The sequence below is a fragment of the Geotrypetes seraphini genome, chromosome 2 (genome assembly GCF_902459505.1).
Source record: "Geotrypetes seraphini chromosome 2, aGeoSer1.1, whole genome shotgun sequence".
Lineage (NCBI taxonomy): Eukaryota > Metazoa > Chordata > Amphibia > Gymnophiona > Dermophiidae > Geotrypetes > Geotrypetes seraphini.
In genome coordinates, this window is record NC_047085.1 from 346,270,791 (window position 1) to 346,290,234 (window position 19,444).

General features: G+C 42.2%; 1 protein-coding gene across 12 annotated transcripts in view; it reads right to left on the bottom strand.

Moving 5' to 3' along the window:
• ARPP21 (cAMP regulated phosphoprotein 21) overlaps positions 1-19,444 on the bottom strand; it is a 643,283-nt gene that overhangs the window by 262,812 nt on the left and 361,027 nt on the right. For 11 of the 12 annotated variants that reach the window (XM_033930334.1, XM_033930335.1, XM_033930337.1 and 8 more), the window contains one exon: positions 6,051-6,088. The exons of the other annotated variant lie outside the window; for it this stretch is intronic. In XM_033930334.1, coding sequence (XP_033786225.1) covers positions 6,051-6,088 — 38 coding nt within the window. The remainder of the gene's footprint in view (positions 1-6,050; positions 6,089-19,444) is intronic. 12 annotated transcript variants of the gene reach the window in all.

The following is a 19,444-nucleotide window of genomic DNA, read 5'->3' on the forward strand; positions in this document are numbered from 1 at the left end:
AAGATTGACTTCCATGGTAAGTAAAATTAATGGAAACACTTTTTAAAAAGTAGATTATGTACTTACCCTGGTAAGCTCTTTTCCAGTACATAAGTGAGACATTCTAGACCAGGGATCTCAAAGTCCCTCCTTGAGGGCCGCAATCCAGTCCGGTTTCCAGGATTTCCCCAATGAATATGCATATTCATTGGGGAAATCCTGAAAACCCGACTGGATTGCGGCCCTCAAGGAGGGACTTTGAGACCTCTGTTCTAGACCATAGGGTTATTTCCCTTTACCCGCATGGGCTGCAGAAGAGAATTATAAGTTTTTCACTCCGCCTCTAGTGTATGTCACAGGCTAGCTTAGCTTCTCCCATCAGTCCATACCCAAGCATAGAAAGGCACTACCATCTGTGAAGTAGAGATATCTGCCATGACAGGCTAAACAAGTGTTCTGCTCCAAACAAATAAATAGTTCTATTAAATGTCAACATAGGCTTCAAAGAAGCTCAGAAACTACTCCCATAACATGGAGAACATATTCATAAAACTCTCCCTAGCCCCAAAGGGCTGACCCGTCTCCACAAAGCAGAAAGGAGAAGCATAGAGAAACAGACATCCGACCTGAACTCTGCAAGCAGGCACAGCAAGGACAGGGCAGGTGTCTAGAATGTCTCACCTATCTACTGGAAAAGAGCTTACTAGGGTAAGTACATAATCTCCTTTTCCAGTGCAATAGGTGAGACATTCTAGACACAGGGATGTAGAAAAGCAGTGCCCCAACAAGACAGGTGGGTTTCAAGACTGAGAACTCGAAAGCCAAGTTCTGACAGTCAGCACCATCCACTCTGTAAGTGGGAAGAGACAACCAGGTCGCTGCCCTGTAAAACTCCTCAGGAGGTAAAGATCTAGCTTTGGACCATGAAGAAGCCACACTCCTGGTACAATGCACCCAAACAGAAACAGGGAACTCTTTCCCTGCAAGAATGTAGGTGTATGAAATGGCTCTACAGATCCGCCTGGAGATTGTGGCCTTAGAAGCAGGAACACCACGCCTCAATGGATGAGTTAGCACAAACAGAGAGCCAGAAAGATGAAACTCGTTAGTGCCCTCCAGAGAACTCAGAAGCCCGACAGCACCACCTTAAGGTCCCAGATCGGGAACAGATGCTTAACAGGCTGTCAGACCGAAGAGACCCTTTCAAAAAACAAGCAATAGACGGATGCGATGTTAACTAGATCTGACTATCCCAAGATGGAAAACAGGTACGATCAAGTATACAGATCATCTGCCTGAGCCCAAAAGGGCGCTTGACACCGGCTCTATCGCTTGAATATCCAGGAAGCGCTGAACAGTAGCCTGTACTATGCACACTGCGTCTGGTCTCCTGGCAGGAGAAGCCACATACCAATCTAACAGGGGTTGGGCAAATTCCAGCTTGTAGCCTGACTGAAGAAAATCCAAGACCCTGCTCAAAAAGCAGCAAATTTGCACAAATTTGGCATGAATCTAATCTAGGAGACCCTCGGGACCCCATCCCAGTTTTCCTGGGAAAAATCTGGATTTTAAAGAAGCAGGGAGAAGTTGAAAAAAAGATTGCTGAAAATCCAAGATGGTCACCAGACCCGAATTCATGTCAAAAACTTGCTAAAAATGGCACTTCCCAAAATTAAAAAATCATTAAAATAGGATTTTTCAGGTGGGGGAACACAGAGGATCACTAGAAAACACTCAAAACCCCTCAAAATTAAGTTTTAGAAATTGTTGTTGGAGCCTGTCAGCTCCTCTTACTCACAAATGCTGGTCACAGAAACTGCAGCTGCTTTCCAGAAAAGCCAGAATTGGGAAGGGGTAAAACACAGACCTCACGGACCTTGCGGATCTAAAACTGCACATCCTTAAAAATCTGAGGTCCATGCCACTTAGAGTCTGTCAGAGCCAGAAACTACATGACAATTTAGCTCTGACGGATCCTAATGCTTTTCCCTCCCTATGCTGAGACTAGCAGCAAAACTTTTGCCCTGAGGTCTGTGCCACTTTTAGTGGCACAGACCTTAGATTTTTAAGGATGTGCAGTTCAGATCTGCGAGGTCAGATGCACTGCAGGCCTTTGCACATATTTTTTAACTCCCCCCCCAAACCCAGCTATTTGCCATCCAGTGTTATATTGCGGGGGCTCTCAGAATCAGTGCGGAGGGAGAGATCTGGAGGAAGGGACGATCGGGCTAATTAGCAAAAGCCACAGTGCGCCTCCTCCCTCCTTAGCCATTAGAGAAGGCAGAGCCAGGGGCCTAAGCTTAGTGTGCAGGGAAAGCGGTGGAATAAACTAAAAGGTGGACTTGTCAATGCACGGACCTCAGATTTTTAAGGACGTGCGGTTTTAGATCCGCGAGGTCCGTAAGATCCGCGTTTTACCCCTTCCCATGAGAATTCACTGCCACACTGCTGGAAAAGCTGTCCTCAAGCTGATCTTCAGGCTGCCGGTCAGACTCCACTGTCTGACTATGCCTCCACCCCTGCGGACCACCGACTGTGCACGGAGATGGGAGGAGGCTCAAAAACACAGCCTGCATGCTGCGGAACACTGCTGAACCCCCCTAAGTGTGCTGAACAGTCTGCACTCAACCCCCTGCTTAACAGGGAGTGAGATAAGGTAAGGGATAGCCGTGACATCCAAGGAAGACCAGCAGACTGGCTGACACGTACCCGAAGGGATTGGCCTGTCAGCTACAGACAGAAGTCTGTGAATTCTCAAGCAGGCAGCACTTCAGATGTTCTTAGAATGCGAAAGAACCGTGAAAGGGAGCGAAACTACGTCGAATTAAAAATAAGAAAATGGAGAAAACACATTGCAGCCACATGCAGAAGAGAAAGACTGATGGGAGGAGCTAAACTAGCTTGTTAAGTGCCCTAGAGACGGAGTAAAAAAAACATATAATTATCTTCTGCAGTTCATGCGGGTAAAGGGAAATAACCCTATGGTCTAGAACAGCGATGGCGAACCTATGGCACGCGTGCCAACTGTGGCACGCAAAGGCCTTGCAGCTGGCACGCGCAGGGCTGCCATCAGGGCAGTACTACCAGGGGGAGCACAGGAGAGAGAGCTGAACGGGGACGATGGGGGACCCGCGGGGTTAAATATAACTCGAGCCGCGAGGCTCGTCTTCTACTCCGACTGCCCTGCCGCTCACACAGCCGATCGGAAATCTTCCCCGACGTCAGCGCTGACGTCGGAGGGAGGGCTTAAGCAAAGCCCGCCCTCCAACGTCAGCGCTGAAGTCGGGGAAGATTTCCGATCGGCTATGTGTGCGCGGCGGGACAGGCAGGAAATAGAAGACAAGCCTACGCGGCTCGAGCTACATTTTGCTGAGAAAGTTGCTAAGATGGGCTGGGAGACAAACGGGGAACACAAAAGGGGGAGGGAGTGCGTTTTGGACACAAGGCATGAACTTGGGAGAGAGGAAGGGAGGGAAAGAGATGCGGAGGTGGGGGAGGGAATGGGTTTTTGGACACAGAAGGCATGAACTTGGGAGAGAGGAAGGGAGGGAAAGAGATGCTGAGGTGGGGGATGGAATGGGTTTTTGGACACAGAAAGCATGAACTTGGGAGAGAGGAAAGGAGGGAAAGAGATGCTGAGGTGGGGGAGGGAATGGGTTTTTGCACACAGAAGGCAAGGACTTGGGAGAGAGGAAGGGAGGGAAAGAGATGGTTGTGTACACGGGGAATAGAAGAAAGGAGAATTTTTGGTCATAGGGAGGGAGTGAGGTACAGACAGTGGCATACCAAGGTGGGGGTGGGGGCGGTCTGCCCCGGTTTTACGCCCCAAGGGGGTGCACAGCTGGCCACCCTCCAGTGTTCTCCCTAGGCTGGCAAACTGCGGCTCTTTAGCCACTTGAGTGCCACCGCCGCCATTGGGAATAGGCCGGTGCCAAGTTCTCCTTGCTTTTCCCTGTGGGGCCGACCAACTCTCGCCACCCGCGTCAATTCTGATGTCGGAGAGGACGTTCTGGGCCAGCCAATCGCTGCCTGGCTGGCCCAGAACGACCTCTCCAATGTTAGAATTGACGTCGAGTGGCGAGAGTTGGTCGGCCCCGTGGGGAAGAGAAGCAGGGCGAACTTGGCGCCGGCCTGTTCCCGATAGCGGCAGTGGCAGCCTATTCCCCAGTGGCGGTGGCAGCATTTTCCCAATGGTGGTGGCATAGGGGAGGGCAAGGAGAAAGAAAGAAAGGGGGGGACAGGGAGCCAAAAAAAAAAAAAAAGAAAGAGGGCTGGGTGAAACAAATAAAAATGGGGCACGGAGAGAGAGAGAAAGACAGACATACAGAATGAAAGGGGGTATGGAGAGAGAGAAAAAGAAAGAAGGGGGCAGGGTGAAACAAAGAAAAAGTTTGGGGAGGGAATGAGGTCTGGAGGAGAGAAAGCATACAGGAGGCTGAAAAAAGGGAAGAAATATTGGATGCACAGTCAGAAGAATAAAGTGCAACCAGAGACTGATGAAATTACCAAAGGTAGGAAAATGATTTTATTTTCAATTTAGTGATCAAAATGTGTCCGTTTTGAGAATTTATATATGCTGTCTATATTTTGCACTATGGCCCCCTTTTACTAAACCGCAATAGCGATTTTTAGCGCAGGGAGCCTATGAGCTTCAAGAGCAGCGTGGGGCATTCAGCGCAGGTCCCTGCGCTAAAGACCGCTATCACGGTTTAGTAAAAAGGGAGGGGGAATATTTGTCTATTTTTGTATAGTTGTTACTGAGGTGACATTGCATAAAGTCATCTGCCTTGACCTCTTTGAAAACCCATGGAATATAAATGATAATTAACATTTTCTCTGCGTACAGCGTGCTTTGTGTTTTTAAAATTTTATTGCTGGTAGATCATTTTGACTTGGCCACAAAGGTAAGGGGGAGGGAGGGGAGCTGCTGAAAGAGTCTACCTTGACGTGGTTGCAGGCTTACAAATCTCTTGGTCAAAGAGTGCGGCGACAGAGAAAAGTATGTGTGTATTCGGCCCATGAATGAAATCATTAAAATATTATAAATTGCCAATAAATTGAAATGAAAACCAAAGGATTGTGAATCAAATTGATTCTATGACAATACAAAGATTCCAACCTTTAAAAATGATGTTACATAGTTCAGGCAACTTTATAAAGAGTTTTCAGATACTAAAATCTTGTTATTAAGGTTTAATTGACGTGCTGGCACTTTGAGAAAATTCTTTGGTTTTGTGCGGCAGTTTGGTCACTCGGGCTCAAAAAGGTTAGCCATCACTGGTCTAGAATGTCTCACCTATTGCACTGGAACAGACAATAGTGACATTTCTGGTGATAAAGGGTGCCAAAATCCCGAATCCCAATCTAGAATCTCTCTCTTACTGCCTGCAGAGAGAAGGGAAGAGAGAGGGAGAGATGCTGGACTAGGAGTTTAACTGTCTTTATCATCAGAGCCTTGGGCCAGGGCCAGGGCCTCACCTGGTCCATAGTTTGAGCAGGTGCTGGGTGGTCTTGTGTGGTTTGAGCAGGGCTAGGGTGTGCCAGAAAGAGAATAAATGCGGATGTCCTAAAAAGTCGGTGTCAAGATTTACACTTGCTGCCAAGCATGAACTGATTAAGATAGCTTGTGCCCTTAACCCCTCAGTGTTTTCTGTCCCCCCAAATGGCAAGGGATAGTTCCTGTGGCAGCATCAGGGAACACCTTTATATTTCTAAATTGGATAAGATAAACATGTATGTGCTGGCACAAACACTGAGATACATTTTTTAAAAATTTGTGTTTATGCTATACACATTGGGAAAATAAGCATCCACTTCTCCTGTATTTTAAACAGCTTCTATGTCTGTAGATTCTGTTTAAAAACATGTGTGAAACTTGAGATATCCTGACCTGGACAACTCAATTTTAACTAATGCATATCCTCATCAAATATACCACACACAATCTGCTTTGACCACAGTTGCTTCCATTACTATAAGAAAAAACAAAGATGTTTCCTATGAATAGTTAAGTGAAAAGAAACAAGCAGTACATAATAGGTGGAATAAAGAAATACATTTTTTTTTTTTACCTGGTTTCCACAAATAGGATTTCTTGGGAGCAAACTGACTGAAAAAATAGAAAAAATTTGTATCAGATCTTCTGGATTCCATATGGCAATTTTAGGGGATTTAAGAATGATATTCCAACAACTGGCACTGACACAGAACCTTTCTTCGATGCCAAATCAAAGGAATAGTACAGTCATTGCACATCAGAAACATACATGCAACCACCTCTGAGATGTAGAGTCATGCAAAACAGCATGCAAAGCATACCTTTATAGGTCTCTTTTTGTCTATGATCATTCCCCCGCCCCCTTTTTTTTTTGGACTAGGTATGAGAAGCTGAGCAATATCAGGCTTAGCATACAACCTCTTAAGTCAAGGGCCGTTTTATTAGACCATGTTAAGCACTAAAGTGCATGTGGGGTCCGTTTACAAAGCTGCAGTGAGTGCTAGAATGTACTTCCTACCACCTGGAAAGGTTTACCGCAGGATGTGCTAAGGTGTCCCATGGTAATTTTGCACTCTAAGCATGTCCTTATTTTTTTTGACAGAGGAGGTACATCTTTGGGGGTGGGGTGGGAGGTGGAGAATGGGCATTTCTACGCTAATCTCGTTAGCACACTGGCAGTGATAATGCACTGATTAGGGTGTGATTGGAGCATGAGTCCTTATTGCCAATAAAATAGGAGGTGGAGAAAACTCATACACTAGTCTTTTTTAATATCTATGCACTGATGGAAACACTATCACGTGGCCAGAAATTGGAAATCTGCCATTTTCTCACCACAGGAAGAAATGGACTTAGCATGTGGGAAAGGCCTGCATAATGGTATTCCAGGGCCACTTTTCACGCACCTTTGTAAAAGGACCTATTAATGTGGGAAAATGGTCTAACCCAGGACATGTTGAAGTATTTTATATTCATTTTGCCATTTGTGTGCATAAGTACATGGTATTTATTTATTTTGCGGAAGGGGACATGTCATGGATGGAGAATGGGCTTGAGCTATTCATTTAATGCACTGACATCAGTATGCCCTAACTGAAAATGCATAGCATCTCGTACAGAAAATAGGAGACATTTATTATTGTCAGCAGCTGTACATGAATGCTAACATTAGCACACAGCCAGAAAAAGGCTGAATTTACAGCTGTGTTAGAAATGAGCTTAATGCAGGGGGAAGTACCAGTTAGGATGTGCTAAACCCATTTCATCAATTTGTATGCTTAGTTACAGGGACCCTCTTACGAAGCCGTGCTAGCGGCTGACATGCAGCAAAAGCCTTGGAGCCCTTTAAATCCCTATGGGCTTCGGGGCAGTTACTGCAGCAGCAGCCACTAGCGCAACTTTGTAAAAGGGAGGGGGTTTAGTTTGTCAAAGTGGAGGGGGGGATTAAATATTCCATAATAACATAAATATATGCAAGTATGTGTATGCAAATATCATTTCTAATTTAGAAAAGTTTTCCATACAAAAAAAAAATAGAGATACGCATTCCCGAAAAGACAGGAAAATAAATCTGAAAATTGTAGTTTTCTGCTTGGATCATAATACTATACATTCTTCCCCAAAAGTGCACCCTCTTTTGAAAGAATGCACACTTTTTCCAAGTAGTGCACTGGAAAATAGTGTGTCATTTTACTTCTCGTGCGCACACTAACAAAAAGTGCATCATCTATCAAAAGGCGGCACATTATTTCCAAAAGAGTGCATACTAAACACGATATTACTTCTGTAATGAATGTCTTATACACTTCCAGAAATAATAGTACAATATGGATGTCATTTAGGCCCTCTTTAATCAAGCTGCGCTAGGATTTTTTTTATCGCAGGCCGCTTGAGGTAAAAGCTCATAGGAATTCTATGAGCATTGGAGCTTTTACCGCCGTGGCCTGCAATAAAAAACCCTAAGGAAACTTGATAAAAAGGGGTCTCAGTGACTGGTGTTCTGTGATGCTGAGGGAAGGACACTCTGTACTTGTACTTAGTGAAATATTTTACATATCTGTTTCCTAGAAAGTGAAACAGGAGGCAGAAAGACAATAGTCTATACACTGTAGCAAGTCAAACAAGGTAAAAGAATTGTGGAAGGGTCTGGGTAATGTTGGTGAAGTGAAGTGCTACCTTGCGAATTGTGGCAAAGAAACCATAAAGATGTAGAGAGGATTAGACAACTGAGTATCAACCGTGCCTATGTTCAGGAAACACCTGTGCCCAAGTACTGATGGTAGTTAGATGAACTGTTGTAAACAGTTCATACTGAGGAAAGAGGTCACATTTTTGCAAGAATTTCAAGGTGACTGTTATATACACAAAAGAATCTGGGAGGCAAGAAGCAAAAAAAACCCAAAAACAACCAACTCTTGTTCACCACTGAACAAAAAAAATACAATTTAGCTCAGAGAGGAGGCAAATATATTGTACATATTGTATAAGTGGATGCCTCCTTTTAGGCGTTCTGAAGCCACACAATGAGAGTCCATTCTATAATGGCACCTGGACACCCGAATTTCATTATAAAAAATTAGCATAACCCAACCTGGTATCTGTACACCTAAAATTTAAGCACACACAGTACACTAGCTAAGATGAAGCAAGGGCATGTGTACCTTAACCTATTCTATAAGTTGCATGCATAAGTGACAGCACCACCCATGTCCCTCTCATGGTCCATCCATGTGTATGCCCCCTTGCATTTCTCTATGCCATGTGTGTGGCCCTTTATAGAATAGTGTTTAGTCATTTTGCTGCCATGTATATGTGTAAATGTCCCATTGCCTATGAAAGTGCTGTTATTCTGTACATTGATACATACAAGTGGCGTGTAAACATGGGTACACCCTCTTATAGAGCTGCCTTTAGGGCTCTTGAAAGATTTCAGAGCAAGATTACCAGAAATCAAAATCTCCCGTTTAGGGAGTTGAAGGCAGCACATTTGTTTTGGAAACATACCCTAGCTATGTGTCTGTATTATAGGTTGAAAAGATTTGGAACAGCATTCTGGCCAGACCATGACATCATTTACTATGGCATCATTTACTATGGCCAGCTGGTGATTTAAAATTGAATGCTGCCAGTAGAGTGTGGGAGTTGGAGGTAGCATGCCTGTGTTGGAGACCTACCATGTTTATACATTTACATTGTAAGCTTAAGAGAGTTAAAACAGTATTCTGGCCAGCCTGTGACAACATCTAAAGGGCTTAAACTCTGATTAAAAAAACAGAATTACCACTGGTATATGACCACAAGCTCATGCCCAAAAGGGGCACACCTTGCTCCTTTGGAGTCATTTGAGAGTCATAGTGGAGAAAGGATGGAGCAACCTAGGATTTGAACCCCTGTGAAGTATCTATCTTAGAGGGAGTTTTCTTCTTTTTTTAAATCTCTTTGTCTATGACTAAACATAAAGCAAGTATAAGAGCCCCCTCCCACTAGCTCATGAAGGGGTTGGTAGTTCCATGGATAAACATGTCAAGATCTCAAAAGGTTTGGTACCAAGCTCAATTGAAAGTCTCTGTTAGCCTTGGGTGTCACCTTTGAGTTCTGAGGGTTGGCCTACCCCATTTTCCCCTACATGCACCATGTTTTCATTGGTGTAAATGGCTGCACCTAAAGTTAGGGGTGGTTCTTTTTTTATTTATTTATAATTTTTTCATATTATAGTTCAAACAGAACAGTAAAAAATAAAGATAACAAAATCATAAAACATTCAAATAAACAAAGCTTTTCCTCACAATATAATCTTTCTAGCCTACCATAATAGAGAAGTTACTGAACATTATATATAATATTACAAAGAAATATTTAACTCAGAATAAACCTCAGCTATGCCTTCTTAGGTGCTGTATTTACTTTAACTCACAATAAAGATCAGCATTTATTTTCAACCCCCTTATCCGTAGTTTGTTCCTGTTTAGCTAGAAATTGTTGTAGGTGCAAAGGATCCCAAAATATAAATTCTTTTTGTTGCAATTCAATAATACACTTGCAAGGAAACTTCAAGAAAAATACAGCATTCAAAGCTAATATCTGAGATTTTAATTTAAGAAATTATTTTCTACGATACTGTGTTGCTCTAGCAACATCAGGAAATATTTGATATGAGATCACCACAAAACTTCATAGTTCTATTCTTAAAATATAATCTCATTATCAAATTTTTATCCAACTCACGTAAACAAGTGATCAAGAGAGTAGACCTAGTTAATATAGTATCTTCGGAATCCTCCAGGAAATTTGTTAAATCAAACTTTGTAGATACTAATAGGTCTGTCCCTTGATCAGATGTTACCTTCTTTTTCTGAGGTATATAATAACAAATTTGTTAATCCTAATACCTCTTTAAAATATTTTCTAAGCAAAATTTCAGCTGACATCAAATGGGTCTAAGGAAAATTAACAAAGCAGAGATGTTTTGATCAAGCTATATTTTCCATTTGTTCAAACTTTGAATGGATAGTACATGAATCTTTAACTGCAGACATAGAAACTTGCTGCAGTGTAGAAACCTGTAACTCCAATGTCATTGTCAAGGGTCTCTCGTACGAAGAAAGACTAAACAAATTGCAGCTCTACACTCTAGAGGAACGCAGGGAAAGGGGGGACATGATTGAGACATTTAAATACATCATGGGACGTGTCGAGGTGGAAGAAGACATCTTCTTTCTCAAAGGACCCTCGGTCACAAGGGGGCATCCGCTCAAACTCAGAGGAGGGAAATTTGATAGTGACGTAAGGAAGTATTCCTTCACAGAAAGGGTTGTAGATCACTGGAACAAGCTTCCAGAGCAGGTGATCAAGGCCACAGCGTGCTTGACTTTAAGAATAAATGGGATGTCCTAGTGGGATCCCTACGAGGGTCGAGTTAAGGAACTAGGTCATTAGTACTCAGACTTAATGGGGTGGGTCAGTGGAGTGGGCAGACTTGATGGGCTATAGCCCTTTTCTGCTGTCATCTTTCTATGTTTCTATTATCCAATAATAGTAAATTAGAATCAACATTTTCAAATTTTCTTTACATCGGACGAAATATCTGTTTAGTTGCTGTTCTTAATAATCCCTCCATCCTCATATTTACTTGCCATAAATCTTTCAAAGTAATGTCCTTAGGTTCCTCAGGTGGTCTCTGCTTCCCCCCCCCCTCTTATCCTCCAATACAGAAATCACTTTCGGCAATATTGTAAATTGCAATTTAGAGGTAGTGGGGGATTTAGGAGATTCATCCGAATTAGGTCCCATAGCTCCAGACATTAATGGAGGAGGAGGAGTTCTATCGAGGGGACTCAACGATGCCCCCGATGTAGATAATGAGTCCTGAATTACGGAACTGGTGGTAGTACAATCAGGTGGTGGTAGAACTTTTAGGTTTCACCTTTCTTTTGCCCATGAAAATACTCATAGTTCTTACAAAATGAAGTATAAAGAGTATCCGTCTAAGTCTGATTCATGTTTGGAACATGTTCCAGCATCCCAATGTTTAAGAGGCTTTGCAGTACTGTCGCGGCCCCTGGACTCCATTCTGAATGACTTGCCGGTGTCCAGAAACAAAGCTGGAGGCAGGCAAAGGAGGACTAACTAGTGTCCGATGAAAGTCGAGTCCACTCCTGATAAAAATGAGAATTGGCCTTCAAGATGAGGAAGCCATGCCTGACCCATCGCGTCATTAGGGCTTTTTAGATGCAGCCACTGCACAGGAATCTGAGGCCACCTGGAATTGGAACTGTTGTAATGTGGGTGTAGCCCTATGAATGTCTCTGGGAGGAAAAACCTGTGTATCCCTGACGACACCTGCGAGAGGAACGAACAACACTATGACCCCCTTCCCAATTTCTTGCAAAACTTGTTCACAGGGAGAGACTTAGGGCGGCGCTTGACAACACCTGTGTAGAGGTCATCCAGACCTGTACCAACAAGAAGCTGGCCCTTGAAAGGACGTCCACTCAAAATGATCCTTGAGGCAGTGTCCCCAGCCCAAAGACAGCGCATACAGACACTGCACCAGCAGAGAACGTACTAAGAACTCGAATGAAATCATAAAAAGCATCTGGCACCTAATTCATACCAACTATCACCAGCGGAGGACAGGTATGCACCTCCACAGAGGACGCATTGCAAATGCTGGAATGACAGGCACGTGTCATTAAGGAAACAGCTACTGCCAGCTTGGATACCTAAAGATGCCGCTAGAAAACGTTTTGTAACATAATATCCACCCTGCGATCCTAAGAGTCCTTAAACCTCACTTCCCCATCACTAGGGAGGTCTGTGCGTTGGATAACCTGTGCTATGCAGAATCTACCTCAGGCTGTTGAAAATCAGGATCCAGGTGATAAAGCTTAGAAATAGCTTTAGAAGGTCAAAAATAGCTTTCTGGGGTATCACATTGTTCTGAAACCAGTCAAAAGAGCTGTAGACTGAATGGAATAAAGGGCACAGGAGAACAGTCCAGGACCAAAGCCTGAGAAGTGAAAGGTGGAGAACCCAAATGGAGCTCTTTCAGAACATCAGAAGTAAAGAGGCAGACAGAAGACTGCTTAGAAATCTGTGAAGAAGGGTCAGCACCCAAATCTGGACACTCAGGACAGCCAAGGTGACCAGTGCCAGCAAAAATAAAGACAGTGGCAGGAGACAGAAGAGTCATAATATCTGCATAGCAACTACTTTAATCGAGGTCTGCCACAGCCAGCTTCGCCACAGGCACAAAAGAATGAAAAAGACCCGACACACCCGAGTGGAGTCTGAAGAATACACCTTTCAGAGGAGCTGAATCAAATCCGGAGAAAAGGCCCACCCCACAACCATGGCAGGGCTCTGTTGAGGTGCATGCGCCATGCCAAAAGAGTCCCCAGACTTGGAACGCAGTTGTTTTGCGCCAGACTCCAAGACAGCCTCTGGGCAAGATTTTCTTCGGAAGGCACAGATCCAGGCCAGCTTCCAAGCCTAAGATTACTCGGAGGAGGTGAAGTCCGAAGCTCCTGCCCCCTCCCCCAGCGCACTACGGCATGCGGTACACGATTGCAGTTCCGGCACCAATAAGGCGCAATCAATGTCCACATTCAACAGATTAGGGACTGGGGAGTCCATCCCAAATGATTTTGTATCAAACAGAGTTTTTTGAGTCAGAAATAAAATTTAAAAAGTTCATTTTTTAAATCCAAGATGGCTGCTGTCACAAATTCGCGCCATAAATGGCAAAAATAAAAACTAAAAATAGCAATTTGGGGTTTGGGGAGATTGGGGACTTGATCCCTACCCTCAGAAACTGTGAAAAATGATTTTAAAATTGTTTACAAGCCCCCCTGACGTTCCGATAGGAAATAATGGAGGTTTACTCACAAATATGCAGTGCCAGACTGTTAGCAGCTTTAAACAGCATTAGAATGAAGGAAAAGGATGTTCTGCCTCAGAAACAGCTCCAAATCTTCGGACTGCCAGTCGGCCAGACACAGACTTTGACCTCTGCCCCCAAGGATCCTCGTCCATGCAGTCGGGGGCAGGAAAGGCAGCCTGCACCTTGAAACCCGAGTGGGTCTCATTCCAGATGCATATAGCCTGCGCTTGAAACCCATGACAAGGTCACCGGCAAGCAGACTCCTAGGAAAAGGGACCCCCGAGTCTAGAAATGGAGGCACACAGCAGGCTGGCTCCACAGATCCACCAGAGTTTCTCTGTGAAGCAGTAGTCTGGCACCATGGGACTGCGTCTTTTCCTCCGATAGAGGACCACCGGGAAGGAGTCTTAAGGCACTGAAGCCACCGAGAAAATGAACTTTAAGTGAAAACTTAAGAAAAAGAAGCAGAGCAACTGCAAAGACTTCTGCATGGATTGCTTGCAGAAATTGTAACTGGATATGTTTGCTAGCTCTCAGGCTAAGGGGGTGGACCATGTGCTCAGAAAGGTTTGTGGATTTCTGCAACTCCTGGATTGTGGGTTGGGATAGAACACCTAGCATATGGAATCCAGAAGGGATGTAACAGAAGGAGCTCTTCAGATTATTCACTCTGTGCTCCAGAAAAATAATGGCTGATCAAATTAAGGACCCCTTTTATCAAGCCGTGTAAGGATTTTTTATAATGGGCCGCTGTGGTAAAAAAAAATCCCTTACAAGGCTTGATAAAAGGGGGCCTAAGTCCAAGGTAAAAACTTTAGTCTTCATCAGCACTGATTTATATATGTAATTTTCTATACTGTTCTCCCAAGGAAGCTCAGAATGGTTTACATTAATTTATTCAGGTACTCCAGCATTTTTCTCTGTCTGTCCCAGTGGATCACAATCTATCTAATGCACCTGGGGCAATGGGGGAATTAAATGATTTGCCTAGGATCACAAGGAGCAATATAGGTTTAAACCCACAACCTCTGGTTGCTGAGGCTGTAGCTTTAACCACTGTGCCACTCTCCCCCATGCAATATCAGCCTCACAGTTGCTTTTGAGTCTGGCCTCAGATGCTAATCTGACTCCTGCCAAAGACAAATTCTGTTAACCTAGCATTGTTCAATTAGCTGGGTCAGCTTGTGGCTAATTTTTCAACATCTAGAAAAGAACGGTTCTCTTGAACAGACCCATCAGTCACAGATGTCATGCTGGCTTTTTCAGTTACTGAAATAGAAGTTCTGGATTCCACAATAGCAGATGCTGACTGAATGACTTCTTCCTTCAAATCAGGAGCTTGAGCATTCATCTGATCGTGTCTGAATGACAGACATACTTTTTTGATTCTTCTGAATTTATGGCCTGGGTCACTATTTATCATATATGATATACAGGAGTCTCTGTAAAACATTTGTAGGTTTTTCCTAGGATTTAGGTCCTTGGATACCATAGACACTAGCTCTGCGAGTGCCTGGGCACCCCGAATATTTTATGCAGTTACTATATTAAGGGAAAGGGCATGGGATTTTTATACCACTTTTTGTGGTTACAATCAAAGTGGTTTACATGTTATATACAAATACTTCTTTTGTGCCTGAGGCAATGAAGGATGAAATGACTTCCCCAATGCCACAATTTGTAGAAGAAAATTCCATGCTGTAGTGCAGCAGGGGAAAGCAAGAAGGAGGTTCTCTGACAAAGGCCACAATGGTTGCTAGTTTCTCCAAGCTGACTTGCTCTGTGACTCCGCTATCCAATATACAGTATAAAAAAAGAGAGAAGAACTAGATTGTCAATATATAGTGAAACTCATGGAAGAGGAGCAAGTGCCTCAGGTGCTTTTTTTGTACAAACTATTTTTAACTGAACAATTGCCAGAAAACACATCTGGCTCTCTGATACTTTTGATGGCACTCAGAGGGAAAGTGGAGAGGGGACGACTGTACCAAGAGATAGAGCCCAACCTTGAGGAGAAACAAATAGTTCGGACAGACGATTCCAGGGAAGAGAGGGGGTTAGATTAGCATTTATATCTATATTTTACAAAATATGCACTGATTCTTATTGAGATATACATGCACAAACATATACCTACTACAGAGAAGGTGTAAAATTGTGTGAGAGCTCTGGGGGGAAAGCTATCTATCTATCTATATCTTCCTGTCCTATAAACCCTCTTTCTTCCTCCCCTCTTAAAGTCAATCAATTTGTACCTTTGCTTAATCTTTGTAAACCGCATAGAACTTCACGGTATTGCGGTATATAAACTGTTATTATTATTATTATTATATATATACAGGGGCCATTTACAAAATTACCTTCTTAGTCACTGAGTGAGGACAATTTTCACACAGTTTCTCTTTATTGACAACCACAGCAGACAAGTGGCAGAGAGGGAAAGCTCCCGTTTTTTTATTCCTGCTGCTGAGAGGAGGGGGAAGGGTCATGGTTGGTCTGGGGCCAAACCTCTTATACTGGGCACCTAAGATGAATCCCATTTAGATCAGGTGTTTTTATCATCTGCATGTCTAATTACTGTATATTATCCAATTCCTCAGTCACAAATATGTACTCTAATTTTCTTACACCTTGAGACAAGATGTCATAAACCACTGAGATTTTCAAAGAAATCAACATTACTGTTATTCAACATATTTGGAGGTCAATGTTTACCAAGAGGACTACTTAGACAAAAATCTGTTTAAAATCATACATATTTGCAATGGAAGTAAAACATAAGTCCTTCTTTGAAAATAGATATCTAACTTTAAATAGATACTTAAGGGTGTAGTTGTCAGTGAGGGCTACCATTAAGCCATTTTATTTTATCATTAACTTGCACTATTTTAGCACAGGTCCCATTTTATGAAATAAGGCCTAGTTATTAATATTGCAAAGACTATTGCAATTACAAAGAGTACTTATAACCCTTATATAATATGTTTAATGTCTGTAACAATAACTCAGTTGGATTTGATTCCAGGAATATACGATGAACAAAACTGTAAAAATTTATCACAATGTACTCATATGTAATACTTAAAATTAAATGAGAAAATTTTCAAAAGCCTCCTAAACTAGAAATAATCTTGAACTATTCTAACCATAAGCGGCAGAGAGTTCCAGATCAAGGCAGCCTGCTAGGAGAGTACATAAACTGCAAACAATATTTTGAGATTTAATTTTAATAGCAGTTGGAAAACTAAGCAGGATTTCATTTCTAGTTTTGTAAGTGGAATCTTCATTAAAAAGATGAAATAACAAGGATACACTGAGGTGCTAGATTTAAAAACCAGGGTACAGATTTTAAATTGCACCTTGACCTCTACTGACAGCCAATGCAATTCCAAACAACATGGGGAGCTAGAATCATATATGGGTTAACAGTAGCTCATGCTGATAGCTTCCTCCCTTATCCCCCAAATTCTCTGTATGGTACTATAAATTATTTGTGCAAATTTGGGCATGTACCTATTTTGCACACACAATTAGATCTGATAATTGGGTACTATCAATTATCAATGCTAATTGGCTCCAATTAAAATGTATCTGCATAAATTTAGGCATAGGATCTGCACATAAATTTGATGTGTAGCCAGGTGAGGGTCAGGGGCATGCACTGTTTTAGAATAATGGGGATCTGTGCCTCATTTAGGCATGAGGATTTATACCACATTTCAGCTGGTATAAATAATTACACAAAAGTTAGTTGTGGGTCGATCCCAGCATAAGTGCTATTCTATAAACCACATCTAACTTTAAGTACAGTTTATAGATTGGCACCGAGTGCTAATTTTTTTTTGTGCTATTTTTTCAGTGCAATTTATAGAATCTAATCCCAAATGTTTAAAGTTAAACTTGCTATTTACCTATCACCACTAAGCTAACATACATATTTATGAATAGGGCACCAATATTTATGCACAAAGAATCTGCTTAATTGACCAGGATACCTACATATATACACAATAAGGGCCAGATTCTGTATAGGGTGCCTACGTTAGGTACCCTAATCCAGGACACCTAGCAATGTCTAACCTCAGAATCTGTATTCAATTTCTTTTTTGATCCACTTAATTGGCAAGGTAATTGCCTGCATTAGTTTTCAGTCAATGAAAAAAATAAATTAAAATCAGCAATTAAGTGTTTGGCGCTGAACTTTTAGGACGCCTAGCAATGCAGGCTCTGGAGTCTGTGGGCAGGATGTATAGTTATGCACATAAATTATAAATGCTGTAATTTATGTCCAGTTTAAACAATCTAGGCACAGATATTTACACCATGACCAATGGAATAGTGAGGGAGGTTAGCACCCAGCGTCACCATGCCATGTGCCCCCCCCAACACACACTATTTCCTGCAGCTTGAGCACTCCCCACTCTTTACACCGCTTGAGTGCACCCCTACCCTTGTGTACCTCTTGAAATGTTCACCGGCATAAGCAGCATCTTCCATCTACTGCTTGCGGCAGCCATGGTCCTCTTCTGACATCATGTCCTGGTCCTGTGACCAGGAAATGACGTCAGAATGGAGCCGAGGCCGGTGCAAGCAGCAAATGGAAGATGCTACTTGCACCGGTGAACGTTTACGGAGGTATGCAGGGGATGGAGGGGAGGAGACGCACTGGCACCCCCCCCCCCGCAAAGACGGCATCCGCCTCCTCCATACTATGTCATTGACCGTGGCTAGTGTTAAGTTGTTGTGCCTAGATTATATATATGTATTTGCTAGATTATATATATGTATTATATATATGTATGTGCTGTTATGGTAATATTCTGGAAAGGAATGCAGGCCCCTACACAGAATGTGCTACAGTTAGGCACAACATTATATAACTGCCCTCCGCTTGGGTTGAATTTCATTGCTGAATGAATGCATTTGCACTACCCTAACACTACCATAGAACATTTCCCTTTCTTTGAACTTAACATAAGTGCTGTTATTATTTTTTGAAAGCTTTTATATAGTCAGTATCACTGATGACCTCAGAAATATTTTTGAATATGAACCTCACAAATTTTAATATTCTTTGGTTATCACAAATATGACACCAATTACTCTTTGATAAAGCTATACCATTCTAGCTTTCAGGTTCTGTGATAAGTACCACATCTTTTTATAAGCAACAAGCATAGTAATGTCTCACACTTATCCCCTTGACCAAATAGTTTTTTCATAGCTTTCCTCATAAATGTCTCTTTATCTTTATCTTTTAATATATTATATTGCCTCTAGCCTGCATTAGATAAATTAACATTTGCTTGATGTTCCTTCCTCAAATAAGATTGAATGAATATTGCTACTTCATATTTTATAATGAGTGCTAGATTGTGGAATATTCTATTTGAACTGCGTAAAATCACCTGAATAATACAGTTTCAGAAGCAACTGAAAGCATATTTTTTTTTTATTTTGCTCAGGTCTTGGCTGCTGCTAAGAGTTATTCTTATGAGCAACTCTGCATTTCTTGCTTATATTATCATAGGACATATGGAAAAATGGAGGTGGTGCTTTTAGTACATTAAGGCCTTCTTTTACTATACCACAGTAGAGGTTTCTACTGTGGCCTGGGGCACTAAATGCTCTTGACACTCATAGAATTCCTATGAGCGTCAGAGCAGCGTTGAAGCATTTAGCGTCCTAGGCCACATAGAAAACTCTTCTACTGCTTAGTAAAAGAGGGCCTTATATTGAGTTTGCAATTTTATTATATATGTTTTATTGTAAAATGCCTATAATTGTAGGATAGAATAGGTTATATATGTTTTTAAATAAATCAATCATATTGCATCTGAGTGTCAGTTTAGAAGTTCTCTATTTTGGTATCTATGTATGGCTTTTCTAATTGCAGAGTTTAAGCTTCAAGTTTGAGTCTCTTGTCTGATCTTTTTGATTTCCATTCATGTGTATTCGCTAAAGGCTGCAATAATTGGCTCTTTGCTAATACTGTACTGAGAATTATCTCTTGATCCATATTTCTATTGGAAAACAAAATAATTTTGATTATTTGCTAGGTATTGTTTGTACATTTCATTCCCCAA